The sequence below is a fragment of the Littorina saxatilis genome, linkage group LG3 (genome assembly GCF_037325665.1).
Source record: "Littorina saxatilis isolate snail1 linkage group LG3, US_GU_Lsax_2.0, whole genome shotgun sequence".
Lineage (NCBI taxonomy): Eukaryota > Metazoa > Mollusca > Gastropoda > Littorinimorpha > Littorinidae > Littorina > Littorina saxatilis.
In genome coordinates this window covers 64,548,712-64,574,137 of record NC_090247.1, presented here as the reverse complement: position 1 = coordinate 64,574,137, position 25,426 = coordinate 64,548,712, and the positions used below count along the sequence as shown (strand labels likewise).

The following is a 25,426-nucleotide window of genomic DNA, read 5'->3' as shown; positions in this document are numbered from 1 at the left end:
GGATAAGATAAGGATACGATTTCACATAGTCCTATGAGGTTTCCTTCATGGAAATTCGGACTACTTTCTTTCTGGGGAAAGCGAGCTGCCATACAGTATACGGCGCTACCCATATTATATTTTTTGTCCTGCATGCGTGGGGACCAGAACTGTCACACACACACACACACACACACACACACACACACACACACACACACACACACACACACACACACACACACCATCTCTACCCCAAGTTTCAAATTGAAGCATATCAGCATATTATTTGGTTGTGCCTTTGTGCTCTGCTGTACGATTTTCTACTCACTGGCAGTCAGTGACAGTGTGCCAACTAAACCTGATGAGGACGCGACAAGCGAGTTGGTCAAAATCGACGCCAAACACGTTGACAATACTTCAAGCGTCTTGAGTTTAAACCCACGAAAGAAATGCGAATCACAACAAATCAGGTAGAAGCTGCATTGTGCACAGTTTTAGTCAGTCGATCTGTCGCCATGAACCGAGTCAGAGGGGCACTCAGCGGCACGCACAGTCAGTTGACACTGACTCTTCTGTTCCTGGGGCTGTGAAGGTAAGAATAATAGGGCCTACATACATTTCAGTTTTCGGTTGATTCTGAAATGGCTAATTGGAAACAAGAAACGATGAAACACGAGACGACTATCCTGTAAGGTGTTACATTGTACCCGTTGTGGGCACAAGCACATGCAATAAAGAGATTCATCTGGTTACGTTGTCAAGTTGGTCATTTTATTTAGAAATCGCTTTGAGTGCCAGAATGCATACTCTGACTGGGCTGGCTGAAGATTAGCAAATCTAAATAATTAATCAGCAGACAAATTTCCAATAGGCTCCGAGGCATTCTTGCGAAAGAGGGCCTTTTGTTACAAGTAATCAGCCTACTTTCGGTAGTGGAGTTTCTCGGAAATTAGACGTGGTTTCTAATCATTAACGTTTAAAGGGAAGCAATCATAGATGGGAACGGTTTCTTTGAGTGTATAAACTTACGTCCCTTGTTGAATCAGCTGCACTTCCTAATATCAACTTGAGTATACATGCAAGGCTGAAAATTAAGTGGTGTGTGTGTGTGTGTGTGTGTGTGTGTGTGTGTGTGTGTGTGTGCGTGTGTGTGTGTGTGTGTGTGTATGTGTGTGTGTGTGTGTGTGAGAGCGTGCATGCGTGTGTGTGTGTGTGTGTGTGTGAGTGTGTGTGTGTGTGTCAGTGTGTGTGTGTGTGTGTGTGTGTGTGTGTGTGTGTGTGTACGATACAATACGGGTCGCACCATTTTGTGCCAGTGCTTGTCACTTCCAGGTGCACGGATCCCCTAGGGCCGGGATTTCAGTCATGCCTCAGGCAGCCATCCATTTGAAATTATACCAAGTTGTATTGACCTCTTGCAAGGAGTCAAACACTGCGATTTTCTTACGAATTAATGTTCATCATTATACATCAAAAGCCTAAATGGAAGTCTGTTATAGTCTCGACGAAAGAGAGAATGAATTCTTGTTATAGATCTGAGGTAGTTTTTGTCAAGACACTGATTTTGTTTGATTACCTAAGAAAGTTGTAAAACATGGTACATGTATTTGGTTCCATTTTGGCATACCCGACACAGCCTTTAGCCCCAGAACGTGATCACGGAAAATGTTGATTACATTTTGGCGGAAGATGAAAACTGACAAACCGCATAAATCGTTTGGCTGGCATCACTAAAGGTATATGTGTAGTCATCTGCAGGATCGCTGTGTAAATGTTTGACTGTTTTATATCCTTACCTAGCACCGGGCCTAGTGGTAAGGCGTCCGCCCCGTGATCGGGAGGTCGTGGCCCGGTTCGAACCCCGGCCGGGTCATACCTAAGACTTTAAAATTGGCAATCTAGTGGCTGCTCCGCCTGGCGTCTGGCATTATGGGGTTAGTGCTAGGACTGGTTGGTCCGGTGTCAGAATAATGTGACTGGGTGAGACATGAAGCCTGTGCTGCGACTTCTGTCTTGTGTGTGGCGCACGTTATATGTCAAAGCAGCACCGCCCTGATATGGCCCTTCGTGGTCGGCTGGGCGTTAAGCAAACAAAGAAACAAATATCCTTACCTGCGACAAAAAGACAAATCGTTGATTCAACAGTGCTCTGAGCGGAGCAGCATTTTTAATGTGTTGATGCCCTTGGGCGTTTTCTGATCCCCTTCAATTCCAAAAACAAAGAGACTGCCAACGTTCCAAAATTCAGAACAAGTCGCGTAAGGCGAAAATACAACATTTAGTCAAGTAGCTGTCGAACTCACAGAATGAAACTGAACGCAATGCAACGCAGCAAGACCGTATACTCGTAGCATCGTCAGTCCACCGCGCACGGCAAAGGCAGTGAAATTGACAAGAAGAGCGGGGTATTCGTTGCGCTGAGAAGGATAGCACGCTTTTCTGTACCTCTCTTCGTTTTAACTTTGTGAGCGTGTTTTTAATCCAAACATATCATATCTATATGTTTTTGGAATCAAGAACCGACAAGGAATAAGATGAAGGTGTTTTTAAATTGATTTGGACAATTTAATTTTGATAATAATTTTTATATTTTTAATTTTCAGAGCTTGTTTTTAATCCAAATATAACATATTTATATATTTTTGGAATCAGAAAATGATAAAAAATGAGATGTACGTAAATTTGGATCGTTTTATAAAAAAATATTTTTTTTACAATTTTTAGATTTTTAATGACCAAACTCACTCATTAGTTTTTAAGCCACCAAGCTGAAATGCAATACCAAACCCCGGCCTTCGTCGAAGATTACTTGACCAAAATTTCAACCAATTTGGTTGAAAAATGAGAGCGTGACAGTGCCGCCTGAACTTTCACGAAACGCCGGATATGACGTCATCAAAGACATTTATCAAAAAAATGAAAAAAACGTATGGGAATTTCATACCCAGGAACTCTCATGTCAAATTTCATAAAGATCGGTCCAGTAGTTTAGTCTGAATCGCTCTACACACACACACAGACAGACAGACAGACACACACACATACACCACGACCCTCGTCTCGATTCCCCCCTCTACGTTAAAATATTTAGTCAAAACTTGACTAAATATAATAAAAAAAAAAAAGAAAGGTAAGTTATTGGAACGATTGTCAATGGCTAAAATACGTTAAAGTCACGTTTTTATTTTTTATATATCTATATTTATGTTTGAAACGTATTTTTGTCAATAACAAACGTTCCAATAACTTACCTTTCTTTTTTTTTATTTTTTTTTTATCCCTGTCAATGTTTGCATTCACTGTGTTCCCAGATGCAGATTTTTGTGAAAACTCTGACGGGCCGGACGCTCACACTTCAAGTAGACTCGCAAGACACCATCGCAAAGGTGAAGAGTCTGATAGAAGAGCAGGAACCAGGGTTCTATCAACACCAACAGAAGCTTCTCCTGGGGAGATCACAACTTGATGATGACTGGCGTCTTCACAACGGTGATGTGCAGGAAGGATGCACACTCTATTTGCTGCTGCGCACGATTCCGGTAACACGTTTTTCCTGTGACTATCGTTTTAAGTTTGTTTAAGAGATGCATACTCGTATCTTCCAGTATATAACACAAAATCATGTCAACCACCACATATCTGTCCAGCAGCTTTTACAGAAACGAAAGTTACTGACGATAGGAATATGAGTGCCAGCTGTGGATTTTGATTTCGTGGTTCTGTGTGTGTGTGTGTGTGTGTGTGTGTGTGTGTGTGTGTGTGTGTGTGTGTGTGTGTGTGTGTGTGTGTGTGCGTTTGTGTGTGCGTTTGTGTGTGCGTTTGTACGTGCGTGCGTGCGCGCGCGCGTCCGTTTGTGCGTGCCTGTGTGTGCGCGCACGCACGGGTGTGTGCGTGTGTGTTTGTGCATGCGTTTGTGTGTGCGTTTGTGCGTGCGTGAGTGCGTGAGTGCGCGCGCGCGTCCGTTTGTGCGTGCCTGTGTGCGCGCGCGGGTGTGTGCGTGTGTGCACGCGCTCTTTGTGTCTTTACAGATGCGAGTATTTGTAAAGACGCTACAAGACAAGACAGTAACTCTCGAGACAAATCCTCCAGAAACAGTGGACAACGTGCTGGCGAAGCTTGAAGAGCAAGAAGGCATTGAGGCTTGTCGGCATCGTCTGAAGTTTGGATCAAAGCTGCTGAACGCTGGTTGTACCCTTCTTCAGCAGCACATTCAGCACAAGTCTACTCTTACCCTGTGTCCGCGTATCTTGCCGGTACATTGGCTCATTTGATTGACCCGTCACCTATAATTCTTTTGACTGGACGGACTTTGCGCACTCTATGCCTTTAAGTCTATATAAGTCCAGGTCACAAGTGGATCATATAGCACAAGTTAGTAACAGACTTGTATGCAGCTCCATTCTTGGCTTTAATATTCACTTTTTTAATTGTTTTGTGATCGATAGAGTACCACCGGCACTGTGTCCTTGGTCAGTTGTGGACGTTTAAATGCAATAGCACATGGCAACTTCTGTACGCGCTCATTGTGTGCTTCTTCCATCGTGTACCGGACTCATTCCTAAGTGTGTATTTTGCTTGACCGTTGTTTTCTAAAATAATAATGTAAACAGTCCGTTCAGTCGAAATATGGCTTCATGCATCCAAAGCAAAAACATTTTGCATTCCTGTTGACAGATCACCATTAGAAGACAAACAGGCAGAGCCATGCTTATAGAAGTCAACCTCTCTGACACTGTAGCCAGAGTGAAACAGAAAATTAGAGAACAAGAAGGCATCCCTGCAGAACAACAGACACTGAAACTTCACGCGAAGGACCTGATGGATCATCTCACTGTCTGTGACTACAACATCACTGAGGGGTGCTCTCTGGACATGATACTGTGTCCTGTTACACAGGTAAGAACTATGTACTTCTTTCAATAAAAACAAAATATCTTTTTGGATTCAGGAATAATTATAAATTGCAATAGAATCCTTTTGTGTCTCTCATTGCAATTTACGTTTCCAGCAATACTGTGGGTTGACAAACTAATTCAACAGGTTTTATGTTATCCCATAGTGTAGACCGGGCCTAAGAATGTTTGATCAAATGATTGGAAAAGGTGGAAACGCAGTGCTGCCTCAACATGTTTTTAAAAACGGTTATGACGTCGTCAGACGTTGAAAGGAAAAATTAGAAAAGCGTGTGGGAATATCATCCAGAATTTCCAAGTGAAGTTACATGACCCCATGTCCAGTAGTTTTCTGGGAATCACTTTAAAACACACACACACACACACACACACACACACACACACACACACACACGCGCGTACACATACACAAACACGTATACACACACATACACATACACACACACACATACCCCACACACCACACACTCACTTACACACGCACACACACACCACACACACTCACTCACACTCACTCACTCACACTCATTCAATCACTCACACTCACTCACCTACTCACTTACACACACACACACACCACACACTCACTCACACACACCACACTCACTCACTCACTCACTTACTCACTCACACTCACTCACTCACTCACTCACTCACTCACTCACTCACTCACACTCACTCACTCACTCACTCACTCACTCACTCACTCACTCACTCACTCACTCACACTCACTCACTCACTCCCTCACTCACTCACACTCTATCACTCACTCACATCTCTCTCGATTCCCAGTATGTCACATTACACAACACAGTGAATAAAGAAACTCGAGACACTGGGGCTGGGGTTTCCTTAGCTTAAAGTGCTCCCTGAATTTTACTTATTTTAATTACTTATTCAATCATTACATTGATACATGGTTTCATTGATTAAGAATATTGCTTAATGAATGTTCCTGATTTGATACTTGATTGACGTGGATTTATCAAAAATAAAATTGTCCTGCAGTTTTCAGAACATATCAACATACGTTTAATGAGGTTATATTTTCATTGTCTTCTGTTAACAACATAATCGTTGCCTATAGAAATATAAAACTACAGCAGGTGTGAAACTGCCCTTCTAAAATAAATACTCGCAAGACCGAAGGATTTTATTATTGTTGAATTGTTCTTGGGCACCTGAGTTTACAACCACTATTCATTTTGAATTTCTATTTTCTTTTGATGGATGTGGTGGGGGTGCGATAAAAAGGGGTCCATCGAAACATTGATTGTTGAAAGGCAGTTTTTTTTCTCTGTTTATTTGTTATCTCTTTCATATACAGGTGTTTTTGAAGACACTTGGAGGCACGACAGTAAGCCTTGAGACAAAACCTTCAGATACCGTTGGAAACATACTGGCCAAAGTTGCAGAGAAAGAACGCTATCCCCTTCAACATTATTATCTAGAATGTGAGGCGAAAAAGCTTGACACTAGACAGACGCTTGCTGAACAGAATGTTCCCAATAAGGCAACGCTGTATCTCTGCTTGCGTCCCATCCCGGTAAGTCTGAAGAAGTGTTTTATTCAAATCCTTCAGTTAATTTTTAAAGGAATGAAAGTATTAAAGAACTGAGAGAAAAAAACACACACACGCAGGCACGAACGCACGCTGACGCACGAACGAATCTAGGAAATACTCTACATGTGTATGTGACCTCATCACATTGTGACTGCACCATTTGAACGTAGTAAACTGCACCCTCCTTCGTTATAAAAAAAAGAGAAGAATGAGGTTTATGTGAACATTGGTTGTCTGCATAACGCACATGAATATTGCTTCTTCGTCAATATGTTTAAGATCACAGTGAGAAGGCAAACCCATGTCGTAAAACCTTTCTTCTCAAGCTTGTTGTTAAGTGCTTTCTTGTTTGGGCAAGAGATTGGTGATTAAGAAAAGGCAAACTGGGTTATATGAATATTTTTGGTATCAATCAAACTCGCAATATAACTATACACAATATTATTCTATCAATTTGCTCACAGATCACCGTGAGACGACAGCCTACAGGCAGAGCCATACTTGTAGAAGTCAAGATATCTGACACTGTAGCCAGCGTGAAACAGAAAATTAGAGAACAAGAAGGCATCCCCGCAGAACAACAGACACTGAAACTTCACGCGAAGGACCTGATGGATCATCTCACTGTCTGTGACTACAACATCACTGAGGGATGCTCTCTGGACATGATACTGCGTCCTGTCACACAGGTAAAAACTATGACCTTGTTTCAACAAGCACAGAAAGTCATTGTTACTTAATTTATAACTATTAATTGGTTCATTTATACTTGTAACTCGACTTTCATGATTGATACTTGATTCACTGAATCATTCATTGAGGGCCCCAAAGGGTTTAAAACCGTGATCGTGATTGGCGTTTTTTGACCTTTCTGTGACCGTGATTGCCGAAATTTCCATTTCTGTGATCGTGATGGGACTTTGCCCGTGATCCGTGATGACAAAAAAATCAAGTCTCGTGATCGTGATCGTCATTTGTTTTCGTGATCGTGATGGGCATTATTGCAAAGCATTTTATTTTCAACGTACATTTTTTCACAGCTGTATTACACTCTATGATCCTCTAGTCTATTCGGTAAGGAGCCAACCCCGATTGAAAGGGAAGCAACAACACATTCAGAAATATGATTTTGAGAGCGATTGCTTCCCTTTAAAAGAACCAATTACACACTGACAAAAAGAGATCCAATCAGAAGGCAAATTGCAAAAGTCTACCAAACTTCATCCAATGGAAGGGCTTCGTGCAAAAGTTTTGAGTGAAATTCGAATTCGAAGATCAAAAATGGCGTGCAGCGGTACTGTCATCGAACTTCTGTTATATTTTGTGGATTCAAGCCAGACCAAAGCAGGCGGCGAGAATGCCTTCCTTGGTGGAAAGGTCAGGCTACGGGTCGGTCTTTCTGAAGACAAAATACCAAGGTATGTTGATCTATGTTGCTCTATGACTGTTCTGAATGTAGGCAAAGATCTTGAAATTTGTTCAAGATCTTTGAGTTTGAGTGAGATCATTGACATTGTCGACATTGCTGTCCGGCTGTCACTCGCTCAGTGTGACCTCGACTGGCTCGAGATCGAGTCTGCGTTTAGCCAAAACCGAAACTAGAAATGTGTTTTTCATCCCAGCAACGTGGACACGCTTGGCATAGATTCTAATTGTCGCTTCTTTGCATTAAGCTTGGATTTATTTTAGCGCCTGTAAACTTTAATATCAACAATGGGTTAAATTCAGAAACAATGGCGGGGAGACGCGCCAGTTTGGGTCACTTGATCCTCATGTCAAAGACGATCAAAGTCATGTTCGTTGGGGATTTTGTCAGGCATGCTACTTTTCCGGTAATTGCCGGAAATCCGATAAAGCCGTTTTCAAAATCCGGTAAAGTCAAATTTTTTCCGGTGAAGTTGAAAAATTTCCGCAAAAACGATCCGTGTGAATATCGCGCAACGCGACCGGGCGCCGGTCTCAATGAAGCCAGCGCACAGTAGTGTTGTTTTCACCAGTTTGGAGGTGTGTTGAATGGTGGTGGGGGGAGGCTAAAATGGGATTTTTAACAAGATCACAACACTATTACAACCCCTAAAATGATGCCCAGAATGCACCAGATTGCACAGATTTTAACCGTTTTTTGAAAAAAGTTCCGGGGGGGCATGCCCCCGGACCCCCCTAGTTGGCTCGCCTGCTTCGCAGGCTCAGGCTTGTGGCTTCGCTACTGGTACTGCGCGCTTCTTTCAGGTAAAACCGTTTTTGGCCTGTAGCATTCCTGGTTTTTTTTATTCAAGGCCATGGAACCAGGCGATGGTGTACCTCAAATTGTACGGCAAAGTTGAAAATAAAAAACCCATCACACATACATGTACTTTAATTTCAATCCACCCAATAGTTTTTGAGAAAATGGGTTTACAAGATTTAGCTCTGGAAATGTGAAATTGTGCAAGTATATATTCATGTGTGTGAGTGAGGGTGTGGGGGTTGAATGTGTATGAGTGTAGAGAGAGAGAGAGAGAGAGAGAGAGAGAGAGAGAGAGAGAGAGAGAGAGAGAGAGAGAGAGAGAGAGAACGAGAGAGAGAGAGAGAGAGAGAGAGAGAGAGAGAGAGAGAAAACCCAATGAAAACAACATTCTTGTTACTGATTACAAATCATGATATGTATTTCTATGTGTGTATGAAAGAGAATTCAAAAAATAATTATAAAAAAGTGCAACAGTTGTCACTTTGTGTTGAATAAACAATAGATCCAGAGGAGCGAATTACTGTGTGGTTGTGTTTACTTTGACACGTGCTTTCTGTACATGCAACTTTTACCGTGACCGTGATTTGCCACTGGTGTTCGTGATCGTGAAAACAAAAATCAAGGTAACTGTGATCGTGAAAGCGAAAATTTCCCTTCCCGTGATCGTGATGATACCCCCCCTTTGGGGCCCTCTTCATTCATATTGCCGTGCCTTTTGTTTTTTTCATGATCGGCACCCTTAGACATCGAAAATCGGAGCAGGTGTGAAACTGCCTCTCTTAAACAAATATGCGTAAATCCGAAGAATTGTATAAACGTTTTTACGCACATTCCTTTCCAGTTGGTTTTCATTTGATTCCTGAGCGGTCTGTCTTTTCTGTTCACTTTTTATCATCCACACACAGGTATTTGTGAAAACTCCGAGAGGGAAGACAGTAGGCCTTGAGACACAACCTTCAGATACCGTTGGAAACATACTGGTCCAATGTGCAGAGAAAGAACGCTATCCCCTTCAACATTATTATCTCCAAATTGATGCCAGAAAGCTCGACACTGGACTGACGCTTCTTGAACAGAACGTTCCAAATAAGGCAACGCTCCAACTGTGCTTGCGTCTCTTTCCGGTTAGTCTGAAGAACTGTTTAAATTACATGCTTGAGTTACATTTAAAAAGAATGAAAGAGTCAAGAAAGAAAGCAATAACACACACACACACTACAGGGGCGGATCAGTTGCTTTGTAAGGGGGGGGGGGGGGGGTGCACTTTAAATCGAAAGTGAATGTGATGGGCGCGAAGCGCCCGAATTTGCTAGGGGGGTCCGGGGGCATGCCCCCCGGAAATTTTGTTTGCCCAAAGAAGCAAAATGGTGCCATCTGGTGCCATTTGAACTTATAAATGGTCATAGAATCAGCTTTCTAAATTTTATTTTTTATTTTTTTTTGCTGGAGGGGGGCGCCGGCGACAATATGTGCAGGGACGACAATATGTGCCGTCTTAGGCGGCACATATTGTTGTCCCTGCACATATTGTCGCCGGCAAAGCGACCCTAGCGGCACATATTGTCGTCCTTGCACATATTGTCGTCTGCCGCTCGTGGGCTTATCTTCTATTCGAAAATGTGTGTGTGTGTGTGTGTGTGTGTGTGTGTGTGTGTGTGTGTGTGTGTGTGTGTGTGTGTGTGAATGTGTGTGTGTGTGTGTTTCAGTGTGTGTGTGTGTGTGTGTGTGTGTGTGTGTGTATAAGTGTATAAGTGTATGTATGTGCCTTTTTGTGTGTGTGCGTGTGTGTGTGTGTGTGCGTGCGTGCGTGCGTGCGTGCGTGCGTGCGTGCGTGCGTGCTCCCTCCCTCTCTCTCTCTCTCTCTCTCTCTCTCTCTCTCTCTCTCTCTCTCTCTCTCTCTCTGTATGTGTGTGTTACTATTCATGCCGCTTGGTAACTTCATAGCTCAAGTACCATACAAAAAGATAAGTTGCCATGAAATGAGCGGTATCATATTTTCCGGCACTATCAATTTATTGAAGGAAAAAAAAGTCCTGCGCGGAGCAGAGTTTCGTATCAAAATAAACAAGTCGCGTAAGGCGAAAATACAATATTTAGTCAAGTAGCTGTCGAACTCACAGAATGAAACTGAACGCAATGCCATTTTTCAGCAAGACCGTATACTCGTAGCATCGTCAGTCCACCGCTCATGGCAAAGGCAGTGAAATTGACAAGAAGAGCGGGGTAGTAGTTGCGCTAAGAAGGATAGCACGCTTTTCTGTACCTCTCTTTGTTTTAACTTTCTGAGCGTGTTTTTAATCCAAACATATCATATCTATATGTTTTTGGAATCAGGAACCGACAAGTAATAAGATGAAAGTGTTTTTAGATTGATTTCGACAATTTAATTTTGATAATAATTTTTATATATTTAATTTTCAGAGCTTGTTTTTAATCCGAATATAACATATTTATATGTTTTTGGAATCAGCAAATGATGGAGAATAAGATAAACGTACATTTGGATCGTTTTATAAATTTTTATTTTTTTTTACAATTTTCAGATTTTTAATGACCAAAGTCATTAATTAATTTTTAAGCCACCAAGCTGAAATGCAATACCGAAGTCCGGGCTTTGTCGAAGATTACTTGACCAAAATTTCAACCAATTTGGTTGAAAAATGAGGGCGTGACAGTGCCGCCTCAACTTTCACGAAAAGCCGGATATGACGTCATCAAAGACATTTATTAAAAAAATGAAAAAAACGTTCGGTGATTTCATACCCAGGAACTCTCATGTCAAATTTCATAAAGATCGGTCCAGTAGTTTAGTCTGAATCGCTCTACACACACACACACACACAGACAGACAGACACACACACACACACACACACGCACATACACCACGACCCTCGTTTCGATTCCCCCTCGATGTTAAAATATTTAGTCAAAACTTGACTAAATATAAAAAGATTTTTTTTTTAAAAATCTAAAATTAAGAAAAATGTGAAGCTCTGAAGCAGTCACCGATTCAGACCATAAATGAACGCGCACAGATGCTTGAACAAACGCACTTAGACACATGCATACGCACAAACGCGCACGTACGTACAGACGCAAGCACGCACACACGCACAGTAAATAATAAAAATAAAAAAACAGAGGAGCTGCAAAAACAACACAACCAAACAATCATAAAACAAACAACAAACACCAATCGCCCAGCCAGAAAACAAAACAAAACAAGACAAGAAACTAAGTCCATCTCACGATGAACACGAGCCGAAATCATATGCACTCGACTTATGAAATAGAAAGAAATCAAATACGACGAAGAGAAGAAAAAGTTTGAAAGTACCATTGAACTTCCATGTCGGCGTGTGGCTGAGCTTAAAATAGGAATGTTGTTGCAATCTGTTATTTTTGAAAATTGTGGTAGTTGTTATGTATTATTTTAAGAGCAAAGGAATGATGGGAAAAAAAACCAAAAAAAACAGGAATAAATGTGAAAATAATGTTATTTCCAAATGTCTCTTACAACAAAGTCATAAAGGAGAAACAGTATTGTGGAAAAAAATGTACGCATTAAATGTACAAGAAAAAACTTCTGCACAAATAATGTAGCACCCGTGCACACCATTGTATTGAGATCAATGGATGGTGAGCATACGTCGCGTCTTCTACACCCCCTTTGATTGCGTACGCATGCGCAGGTATTCATCGTCTGCTGTTCGAGTCAAAAGTTGAAAGCAAAGTAATTCCTGTAAGCCTGCCACTTATTTATAAAAAGAAACGTTTGATACTTTTACCAAACAGTTAGTATAATGCACGCTCTACCTGTATTCGTCTTTAAATTCTGCAAGACTGAAGCGAAAGAGGTCTGTCTCAGTTTTGTGGTCAGTTTGTTGTGTACATTTACACACGCACAACGAACAACACATGCACAGGCCCGGGGGAAGCTCTCCTTTCTTATGGCCGACCATAGATGTATACATGTAGTTTACATGTTTATTAGTCATCTATTTGATTGATTACGTGTATGATATGACGGAGAGTCGCATCGGTTTGATGCCGTAAACCCAACCGTGGCTGTGGCTGTCGTTTGAAGTAGCCTACTTCTTTATAAAGATTCATTTACATTCTACTTCTGACCAAGGCATGTTTGGTACCTACTGAATCCTTGTTGCGTGTAGTTTTACGTGGTACGTTGCCCAAAGTTGTATTCTTGAGGAGCATAAAATAAAACGTGTTACAAAGTTATCTCAAAACTCTGCAGTGACTGCTCGCGCAGCAGGTCAGCTAATTATAGCACGCAGCCTCCACAGACAGCTTTCGAGCCGAGACCATAATGACTCGCCGCTCCTGCGGCTCGTCAATAAGCAGACACATAGGCGCCTAGAACAAACAAACAAACAACAAGTCGCGTAAGGCGAAAATACAATATTTAGTCAAGTAGCTGTCGAACTCACAGAATGAAACTGAACGCAACGCAACGCAGCAAGACCGTATACTCGTAGCATCGTCACTCCACCGCCCGTGGCAAAGGCAGTGCCCGTGGAATTGACAAGAAGAGCGGGGTATTCGTTGCGCTGAGAAGGATAGCACGCTTTTCTGTACCTCTCTTCGTTTTAACTTTCTGAGCGTGTTTTTAATCCAAACATATCATATCTATATATTTTTGGAATCAGGAACCGACAAGGAATAAGATGAAAGTGTTTTTAAATTGATTTCGAAAAAAAAATTTGGATAATAATTTTTATATATTTAATTTTCAGAGCTTGTTTTTAATCCAAATATAACATATTTATATGTTTTTGGAATCAGCAAATGATGGAAAATAAGATAAACGTAAATTTGGATCGTTTTATAAATTTTTATTTTTTTTTACAATTTTCCGATTTTTAATGACCAAAGTCATTAATTAATTTTTAAGCCACCAAGCTGAAATGCAATACCGAAGTCTGGGCTTCGTCGAAGATTATTTGACCAAAATTTCAACCAATTTGGTTGAAAAATGAGGGCGTGACAGTGCCGCCTCAATTTTTACGAAAAGCCGGATATGACGTCATCAAAGACATTTATCAAAAAAATGAAAAAAACGTTCGGGGATTTCATACCCAGGAACTCTCATGTCAAATTTCATAAAGATCGGTCCAGTAGTTTAGTCTGAATCGCTCTACACACACACACACACACACGCACACACGCACGCACACACGCACATACACCACGACCCTCGTTTCGATTCCCCCTCGATGTTAAAATATTTAGTCAAAACTTGACTAAATATAACAAGTCGCGTAAGGCGAAAATACAATATTTAGTCAAGTAGCTGTCGAACTCACAGAATGAAACTGAACGCAATGCCATTTTTCAGCAAGACCGTATACTCGTAGCATCGTCAGTCCACCGCTCATGGCAAAGGCAGTGAAATTGACAAGAAGAGCGGGGTAGTAGTTGCGCTAAGAAGGATAGCACGCTTTTCTGTACCTCTCTTTGTTTTAACTTTCTGAGCGTGTTTTTAATCCAAACATATCATATCTATATGTTTTTGGAATCAGGAACCGACAAGGAATAAGATGAAAGTGTTTTTAAATTGATTTCGACAATTTAATTTTGATAATAATTTTTATATATTTAATTTTCAGAGCTTGTTTTTAATCCGAATATAACATATTTATATGTTTTTGGAATCAGCAAATGATGGAGAATAAGATAAACGTAAATTTGGATCGTTTTATAAATTTTTATTATTTTTTACAATTTTCTGATTTTTAATGACCAAAGCCATTAATTAATTTTTAAGCCACCAAGCTGAAATGCAATACCGAAGTCCGGGCTTCGTCGAAGATTACTTGACCAAAATTTCAACCAATTTGGTTGAAAAATGAGGGCGTGACAGTGCCGCCTCAACTTTCACGAAAAGCCGGATATGACGTCATCAAAGACATTTATCAAAAAAATGTTTAGTCTGAATCGCTCTACACACACACACACACACACGCACACACGCACGCACACACGCACATACACCACGACCCTCGTTTCGATTCCCCCTCGATGTTAAAATATTTAGTCAAAACTTGACTAAATATAAAAAGCAGAAGAGCAGAGTTCTGAGTGGCCACAGACAGCGGGAGTACGGAAAGAGAAGTTTACAGTCAACTTCGTGAAAAACGAGGGAAGGCGAGGGAGGGCGAAGTGACAGCCTTCCCGTCCTAAATTCAGCGAAAGAGTAACAGAAACTGAAAAAGACAACTGACGGCAATATACGAAGTGGCGACAAATATGCACTGAGGGTCGCTGCAAACACTTACACACACACACACACACGCACGCACGCACGCACGCACGCACGCACGCACGCACGCACGCACACACACACACACACACACACACTCACACACACACATACACACACACGCACACACACACACACACACACACACACACTGTTTTTGTAGTAAAGTCGCGTTCTGTTGTATTTTTTCCATACCCCTAGACGGCCCAAGAGATGAATAAAACCTCAGTGAACAGACATACGCACGCAACCACACGCACACGCGCACATATACGCGCGCGCATACAAACGCACTAACACACGCTCGCTCATGCACGTACGCACGCACGCACGCACGCACGCTCTCTCTCTCTCTCTCTCTCTCTCTCTCTCTCTCTCTCTCTCTCTCTCTCTCTGTCTCTGTGTGTGTGTGTGTTTACAAATTGTTAATTTACTCACATTGTTTATTTGATTAGATTGTTTTCCTCATGGGCGAGGGCTGGATGTAAAAAAGCAATTATTCACATGCTTACTCCATGCTTACTAAATAAAGAATTATCTTATCTTATCTCTCTCTCTCTCTCTCTCTCTCTCTCTCTCTCTCTCTCTCTCTCTCTCACACACACACACAGACACACACACACACACACACACAAACACACACACACACCTACACACACACACACTTTCGAATAGAAGATAAGCGCACGAACGGCCAACAACATGTGCCGGGACGACAATATGAGCCGCCAAGGTCGCTTTTTTTATTGTCGCCGGCGACAATATGTGCAGGGGCGACAATATGTGCCGCCTAAGACGGCACATATTGTCGTCCCGGTGTAGGATCCGGTCCGGTCCCCCCTCTGAAGTAGTCCCCCGGGGGACCAATTCGTGGCAAAAACTGCTCTATAATGGTCCCCCCTTAGACATCCAGCCTCGTTTTTCTTAGGCATTCAAGCCATTTTCAATCTATATCTTCGTCCGGTATTATGTAGTGCACAGACAGCAATCTCTTTGTTTGACTATATGTGACCCTCCACCACGGAATGAGTCGCATGTCACCTTTGCATGATTTTCATATTTTTACATTTTACTAAAGAGTTTTTTATGCTCTATCCAGTGGTGAAAACCGTTTTAGAAAAGAGCAAAAACTGTTTGAGTTGTATGCCTGTGACTAAGGTGACCCTCACACTGTTACCAGACACTCCCCGGACTTATATTAAGCCTAGCGCAGAACCGCGCGAGGTGACATGCGCCTCATTTCGTGGTGGAGGGTCACATATTCTGCAGAAAATAAAATAGATCTGATTTATAATGCCGTTTAAAAGAAAAATCACATGAAATAAAATGAATAATAAATAAATACTGATAAGAAGAAATGAAAGCAGTCTCTGATTCTTTCCTTTTTTTTCTCTGAAATTGCTGGTAACATTACTAACATTGTAACAAGAAAAACGAGGCCGGATGTCTAAGGGGGGACCATTATGGAGCAGTTTTTGCCACGAATTGGTCCCCCGGGGGACTACTTCAGAGGGGGGACCGGACCGGATCCTACACCGGTACATATTGTCGCCGGCGACAATATATGCAGGGGCGACAATATGTGCCGTAACAGGGTGCACCTGCACCCTGTGCACCCCCCCCCTCGTCCGCCCCTGACACACACGCACGCACGCACGCACGCACGCACGCACGCACGCACGCACGCACGCACGTACGCACGCACGCACGCACACACGCACGTACGTTCGCACGCTGACAGAACGCATGAAAGAACCTAGTAAACACCCTACATTTGTATTCAACCTCATCTGACTATGGTTACTTCCTTAATTAATTAAGTAGTAACGTGCTTCTTCGTTTAGTGAAGACATTTTATCTCTATCAAGGAAAAAGGAGTTGGGATCATGTTAACATCAATAGTTTAAATCAATACACAATTTTACTAACCATTCTTTCAAATATCACCGTAAGACGAAACGACATTATTGCAAATTGTTTTCACACTCCGTTTAGTAAAGTGCTTTCTCTGTTCGGCGAGAAATGTATGAGAAGAGAGAGAACAATTGGGATTATGTAAACGTCATTATTTTAAATCAAAATCGCAATTTACCCAGACATGTTATTGTGATTTTTTCATTTGATTTATTCTTACAGATTACCGTGAGACAGCGAACAGGCCAAGCCATCCTAATGCACGTCAACCTCTCTGACACTATAGCCAGCGTGAAGCAGAAAATTTACGAGGAAGCAGGCATCCTTGCAGAACAACAGACACTGAAACTTCACGCGAAGGACCTGATGGATCATCTCACTGTCTGTGACTACAACATCACCGAGGGGTGCTCTCTGGACATGATACTGCGTCATGGTCAGGGCAGGCGATAGAATAGCAGGGTGTAAAGGCGGTCCTTAACGGCACAGTAAGCCTCCCGTAAACCATCACAGATACTGTCAGGCTTTTACACACAGTACAAACACCCTTCCATTTGAACACTCACCGAACGGGAACATCCTAGGTGCCCTACGTAAAGAGCGAGCAATTTTCAAAGAATTAATTTTTCGGATTGTCTCCATCTCAATCGGACCCATCCTGAACTCAGGTCAAAAATGAGTTACTTCCCTTCAACTGGCGATAGCCGTGGAGCGATGATTATCAGAATGAATCGGACCGTGGTGCGTTTTGTCGCTGGACCTAACTTTTAAAATCTAAATAATACATTGACAGCTTGTTACACAAACATTCTTAAATCATAAACGAATTATTTTTTCATCAAGACAAGATCAGTACAATTCGAAGTTTTGAAAGTTTGAAACAAGAAAAACCCGGAAGCAGGGTCACGCAAGGTCGTGGTTTTCGTAGCAAACGGCGGGTTATAGGCAGTCAAAAGCCATCGCTAGAGTTCTTATGAACCACATTCGTTTGTTTCGTGAAAAGTCAGAGGTACATAATAACGTGCTATTGCAGATAAGCTCACAGCGAGCCGCATTCAAATTTACAAACTGACGACTGCATTGTGAAAAAGGGAAACTGGATCACACGGGTTCACGATGGTTCAGGGATGTAATGAATCGCGGTTATGGTGTTTATAGTTGAAGGGATATAACTAGTGCTTTTTGTAATACAAAGAGGTTGTCAGGAGTGGTTTAACTTTGAGAGTGGAAACTTTTAACAGTTCAGTAAAATTCCATGGTTAGCTACGGACGGTCAAACTGGGTTCGCAGCACGTGAGTTTACATTGGCGAGCTTGCCAGGATGTCAATGTTATTGCATTCAGTAATAGGCGAAAATTGCTGAATGTCCATGAGTATAACTATTGTGGATTAACAGTTCAGTAAAATTCCATGGTTAGCTACGGACGGTCAAACTGGGTTCGCAGCACGTGAGTTTACAACTGTGCGAGTTGTTCACGTTATAATCGCAACCGCCTGATTTTGTGAGTTGTGATTGTAAACTGCCTGACAATTGAAAGTCATTCGACCTGGGCTCTCGGATGAGAAAACCTGCTCTTGCTTTTGATGTCAACCTTGGAACCGGGAAACATTGCCGGGATGACTTGGAATGTTGTATGGATGCCGCCATATTGGAAGATGAGGTACTTTGCTAGTTTTGTGTGAACTTGAACATTTCTTTTGTATGCGCGGACATGACTTGTGTACTTGAATAATTTCGGAATCGTATAATTTTCTTGTGCTCGGTTGGTGTGTTTTTGAATATTGTTAGTTGTTACAGTAGGGTGTTATATTTTGTAACAGGCCGCCTCAGTCTGACTTGTGCGGGGTGATGCCAGTGTGGCGAGGGTGCGATGGAGGCCGTAAGGTTGAAGGCTAGCTACATCGTCACCTCTACATAACGTAAAAGTTATGTTTTGTTTATTTGCTTTCTTGTCCTTGTAAATATGTTATGACGTTGACAATGAATGAGTGAGTTTCACAAGGTCGTGGACAATGAATGAATGAGTTTCAAAAGGTCATGAATTGATTATTGTAAGCAAGAAAATATTTGAGAATTTGAGGAATGAGTTGATAATTGCTATGTCAGAAACAAACCAATTTGTATGTTCTAATTAAAACATTGGCTATTGTTTGGAAAGAATGAGTTGGTGAAAGACTACAAATTCTTCTAATCTTCTCTCTGCTTTCCTAAACTTCTGAGCGGGAGTCAGATGATTGACTGTGTGTGTGTGTGTGTGCACATATAAAGAATCTGGAAGGAGATTAATAAGGATAAATACGGATCTTCTTTATTTCGAATCTCTTACAAGGGGTAAGATAAACCACGCAAAAATAAATTCTTTGAAAATTGCTCGCTCTTTACGGAGGGCACCAAGGATGTTCCCGTTTGGTGAGCGTTCAAATGGAAGGGTGTTTGTACTGTGTGTAAAAGCCTGACAGTATCTGTGATGGTTTACGGGAGGCTTACTGTGCCTTTAATTGAGCCCGAAGTCGACTTCGCGACGACTTCATTAAGTCTTTTGACCGAAAACTCAGTGCTAAAGCTCAGTGCGGCCAGCTTCTCGAAGCATACTTCGCGTAGTCGTCTTCGACCAATGATGGACAGACTAAGAAGACCATTTGAGTGGTGTTCTGGCGATTTAAGTCCAAGGGACATAACCGTCATTTGCTGTGATGCAATTTTGACACACCTGCAATGATAAAATCGAAATGCGGCTGTTAAACGTGTTTATTGGACAAATGTGCTGAGCGTTTATGCGGGCGTGTCAGTGTGCGCGCACGTTATTACGGACGTTTGTGCGCGCTCGCGCGTGAGCTTAATTGAGAAGTCGTTCGATTGTTCAACAACATGACTCTGATCAATTGTGTGCAGTATTTGCACCTGTGAAATAGTTAATAAAAGTGCTGCGATATTCCACTGCTGCCTGTGTATCACTCCTATCTGCACGCAAGGCCTAGTTTTCACGCACTTACTTGCTGCACGTGTAATGTCTGTGTTCTGACAATGCCGTACCAAATTTCAACATACTATGATTGCTTGCTTTGCTTATTGATGAATTGATTTTGCAGATTGCCACGAGTGACAATGTAGAAATTATTTCATAAAAAAGGCCCACTATGAAGAGAAAGCACCCTGCATTGGTATGGCAATCCGAATGGTGCAAAAGTCCCTTTTAGCTCTTGATGTCTAAATAACACATTATTTAGCTAAATAACGCGTTATTTAGCTAAACAATGCTTTATTTAGCTATATCATGCATTATTTAGCTAAATAATGCATTGTTTAAATTAAACAATGCATTATTTACAGATACAGAAAAAAGAGAGCCCAGAGCACTAAATAATGCATTGTTTAGCATAAATAAGAGATTGTGTTTGTAAATAACTCATTATTTATAAATAATTACGCGTTTTCTCTAAACAATATATTATATGTAAATAAAGTGTTATTTAAATAAATAAAATATTATTTAGATAAATAAAATATTATTTATCTAAATAAAATATTATTTAGATAAATAAAATATTATATGTAAATAAAATATTATTTATCTAAATAAAATATTATTTTATTTAGATAAATAATTTATTATTTAGATAAATAATTTATTATTTAGATAAATGATTTATTATTTAGATAAATAATTTATTATTTACTGTTTTTGCCTTGAAATAGTATTATTACACTAAATAATGCTTTATATAGCTATATAATAGGTTTCCGCTATATAATTCATGATTTGGTAAATAATACATTATATACCGTAAATAAAATATTATATACCGTAAACAATTCATTGTTTAGCGCATCGCGAAGCCGTTTTTTCTCTTGTTGTTTTTTTCCACGTGTTTCCGTGGATCCACGAGAGCTCTGTTGATTCTCAAACTGACCAATCAGACAACTAGCATCTGTACACTAATTAAAGTCCCATTGTTGAGTGTGACGAAAACTCGTGGTGACGATTTTAAAACATGTTGGGTCACGCATGGTCCAATCTTACATGGTCCAATCTTACATGGTCCAACCTTACATGGTCCAACCTTACATGGTCCAACCTTACATGGTCCAATCTTACATGGTCCAACCTTACATGGTCCAACCTTACATGGTCCAATCTTACATGGTCCAATCTTACATGGTCCAACCTTACATGGTTCAACCTTACATGGTCCAATCTTACATGGTCCAATCTTGCATGGTCCAATCTTACATGGTCCAACCTTACATGGTCCAACCTTACATGGTCCAACCTTACATGGTCCAATCTTACATGGTCCAACCTTACATGGTCCAACCTTACATGGTCCAATCTTACATGGTCCAATCTTGCATGGTCCAATCTTGCATGGTCCAACCTTACATGGTCCAATCTTACATGGTCCAACCTTACATGGTCCAACCTTACATGGTCCAATCTTACATGGTCCAATCTTACATGGTCCAACCTTACATGGTTCAACCTTACATGGTCCAATCTTACATGGTCCAATCTTGCATGGTCCAATCTTGCATGGTCCAATCTTACATGGTCCAACCTTGCATGGTCCAACCTTGCATGGTCCAATCTTACATGGTCCAACCTTACATGGTCCAACCTTACATGGTCCAATCTTACATGGTCCAACCTTACATGGTCCAACCTTACATGGTCCAATCTTACATGGTCCAATCTTGCATGGACCAATCTTGCATGGTCCAACCTTGCATGGTCCAATCTTACATGGTCCAATCTTACATGGTCCAACCTTACATGGTCCAACCTTACATGGTCCAATCTTGCATGGTCCAATCTTACATGGTCCAACCTTGCATGGTCCAACCTTGCATGGTCCAATCTTACATGGTCCAATCTTACATGGTCCAACCTTACATGGTCCAACCTTACATGGTCCAACCTTACATGGTCCAATCTAGGGAAAAGAAAATAACTGCATCGGTCTCGAATAGCAGCTAGCATCTGCTGAAGAGACATTAAACCCCAAAAACCAACCAACCAACATGGTCCAATCTTACATGGTCCAACCTTACATGGTCCAACCTTGCATGGTCCAATCTTACATGGTCCAACCTTACATGGTCCAACCTTACATGGTCCAACCTTACATGGTCCAACCTTACATGGTCCAATCTTACATGGTCCAACCTTACATGGTCCAACCTTACATGGTCCAATCTTACATGGTCCAATCTTGCATGGTCCAATCTTACATGGTCCAACCTTGCATGGTCCAACCTTGCATGGTCCAATCTTACATGGTCCAATCTTACATGGTCCAACCTTACATGGTCCAACCTTACATGGTCCAACCTTACATGGTCCAATCTTACATGGTCCAACCTTACATGGTCCAACCTTGCATGGTCCAATCTTACATGGTCCAACCTTACATGGTCCAACCTTACATGGTCCAACCTTACATGGTCCAATCTTACATGGTCCAACCTTACATGGTCCAATCTTACATGGTCCAATCTTGCATGGTCCAATCTTGCATGGTCCAATCTTACATGGTCCAACCTTGCATGGTCCAATCTTACATGGTCCAATCTTACATGGTCCAACCTTACATGGTCCAACCTTACATGGTCCAATCTTACATGGTCCAACCTTACATGGTCCAACCTTGCATGGTCCAATCTTACATGGTCCAATAATATATATGGACCATGTAAGATTGGACCATGTAAGGTTGGACCATGTAAGATTGGACCATGTAAGGTTGGACCATGCACGATTGGACCATGTAAGGTTGGACCATGTAAGATTGGACCATGCAAGGTTGGACCATGTAAGATTGGACCATGTAAGGTTGGACCATGTAAGGTTGGACCATGTAAGGTTGGACCATGCAAGGTTGGACCATGTAAGATTGGACCATGTAAGGTTGGACCATGTAAGGTTGGACCATGCAAGATTGGACCATGCAAGATTGGACCATGCAAGATTGGACCATGCAAGATTGGACCATGTAAGATTGGACCATGTAAGGTTGGACCATGTAAGATTGGACCATGTAAGGTTGGACCATGTAAGGTTGGACCATGTAAGGTTGGACCATGTAAGGTTGGACCATGTAAGATTGGACCATGTAAGATTGGACCATGCAAGGTTGGACCATGTAAGGTTGGACCATGTAAGATTGGACCATGTAAGGTTGGACCATGTAAGGTTGGACCATGTAAGATTGGACCATGTAAGATTGGACCATGCAAGGTTGGACCATGTAAGATTGGACCATGCAAGATTGGACCATGCAAGATTGGACCATGCAAGGTTGGACCATGTAAGGTTGGACCATGTAAGGTTGGACCATGTAAGGTTGGACCATGTAAGATTGGACCATGCAAGGTTGGACCATGCAAGGTTGGACCATGCAAGATTGGACCATGTAAGATTGGACCATGTAAGGTTGAACCATGTAAGGTTGAACCATGTAAGGTTGAACCATGTAAGGTTGGACCATGTAAGATTGGACCATGTAAGATTGGACCATGTAAGGTTGGACCATGTAAGGTTGGACCATGTAAGATTGGACAATGTAAAGTTGGACCATGCAAGATTGGACCATGCAAGATTGGACCATGTAAGGTTGGACCATGTAAGGTTGAACCATGTAAGGTTGGACCATGTAAGGTTGGACCATGCAAGGTTGGACCATGTAAGATTGGACCATGCAAGATTGGACCATGTAAGATTGGACCATGTAAGGTTGAACCATGTAAGGTTGGACCATGTAAGATGGGACCATGTAAGATTGGACCATGTAAGGTTGGACCATGTAAGGTTGGACCATGTAAGGTTGGACCATGTAAGATTGGACCATGTAAGATTGGACCATGCGTGACCCAACATGTTTTAAAATCGTCACCACGAGTTTTCGTCACACTCAACAATGGGACTTTAATTAGTGTACAGATGCTAGTTGTCTGATTGGTCAGTTTGAGAATCAACAGAGCTCTCGTGGATCCACGGAAACACGTGGAAAAAAAACAACAAGAGAAAAAACGGCTTCGCGATGCGCTAAACAATGAATTGTTTACGGTATATAATATTTTATTTACGGTATATAATGTATTATTTACCAAATCATGAATTATATAGCGGAAACCTATTATATAGCTATATAAAGCATTATTTAGTGTAATAATACTATTTCAAGGCAAAAACAGTAAATAATAAATTATTTATCTAAATAATAAATTATTTATCTAAATAATAAATTATTTATCTAAATAATATTTTATTTAGATAAATAATATTTTATTTAGATAAATAATATTTTATTTACATATAATATTTTATTTATCTAAATACTTTTTTATTTAGATAAATAATATTTTATTTATCTAAATAATATTTTATTTATTTAAATAACACTTTATTTACATATAATATATTGTTTAGAGAAAACGCGTAATTATTTATAAATAATGAGTTATTTACAAACACAATCTCTTATTTATGCTAAACAATGCATTATTTAGTGCTCTGGGCTCTCTTTTTTCTGTATCTGTAAATAATGCATTGTTTAATTTAAACAATGCATTATTTAGCTAAATAATGCATGATATAGCTAAATAAAGCATTGTTTAGCTAAATAACGCGTTATTTAGCTAAATAATGTGTTATTTAGACATCAAGAGCTAAAAGGGACTTTTGCACCATTCGGATTGCCATACATTGGGTGGCTCCCAGGCATCAGTCATCCCATCGCTCTCTGCCCGTTCAGCCTCGCAAAGTCAACCTTTTGACCACTGCACTCTCACAAAAGGGACGACGGCATTCCACTTTCTGCACAAAACAAACGTCAGTCTCTAAAACTGAACAGTGATTTTACCTATGCAAATTAGGTTGGTCGGCTCTTCCACTGACAATACCATTTCAACAATGATTAAGAGACTGCTCGGAAATAATACGAATCCAACATAGTGCATGGGTACTGTACTCGTACCGAAACCACTATCAAATTTTCCCTTGATACTATGATAACTCACTTAGCTAAGAAAATAATTTCTTGGCATTGTTGACTGCCATATTTAAAAAAAAATCTCGTTTTAATAACATACATACCTGCACACACACACACACACACACACACACACACACACACACACACACACACACACACACACACACACACACACACAAACACACATACATATAAACACACAAACACACATACCTAAACACTCACACACACACAAACGCACACACACACACAAACACACATACCTACACACACACACACACACACACACACATGCCTACACACACACACACCCAAACATACACACACCCCTCCCCCCACACACACACCCCTCCCCCCACACACACCCACCCCCCCCCACACACTCATGTATGCATACACACACGCATGAACCTTTTTGAGTGTAGGGGAAGGTCGATTAATATGGACCGGCGCCTAATATGGAAAACCTCTCGTTCTGACTAACTACCGGTACTAGAGCACTAAAAACAATTTAATTCGCTGTATTTACCCTTTCTGGATAACACGCACGCA

General features: G+C 41.1%; 1 protein-coding gene across 1 annotated transcript; it reads left to right on the top strand.

The window, feature by feature from the left end:
- The first annotated feature begins 424 nt into the window (after positions 1–424).
- LOC138962936 (uncharacterized) lies at positions 425–19,924 on the top strand. The gene is made up of 8 exons (XM_070334907.1): positions 425–574; positions 3,294–3,521; positions 4,011–4,235; positions 4,657–4,878; positions 6,224–6,442; positions 6,925–7,149; positions 9,593–9,811; positions 17,105–19,924. The coding sequence occupies exons 2-8, from the start codon at positions 3,294–3,296 to the stop codon at positions 17,333–17,335; spliced, it is 1,569 nt and encodes a 522-aa protein (XP_070191008.1). The 5' UTR covers positions 425–574; the 3' UTR covers positions 17,336–19,924.
- Positions 19,925–25,426: the final 5,502 nt, after the last annotated feature.

Excerpts from the sequence above, each read along its gene's own strand:
- LOC138962936 (XM_070334907.1), top strand. The coding sequence starts at position 3,294 with ATGCAGATTTTTGTGAAAACTCTGACGGGCCGGACGCTCACACTTCAA. Across the intron at positions 3,522-4,010 it reads TGCTGCTGCGCACGATTCCG|ATGCGAGTATTTGTAAAGAC; the intron begins GTAACACGTTTT and ends GTGTCTTTACAG. Across the intron at positions 6,443-6,924 it reads TCTGCTTGCGTCCCATCCCG|ATCACCGTGAGACGACAGCC; the intron begins GTAAGTCTGAAG and ends ATTTGCTCACAG.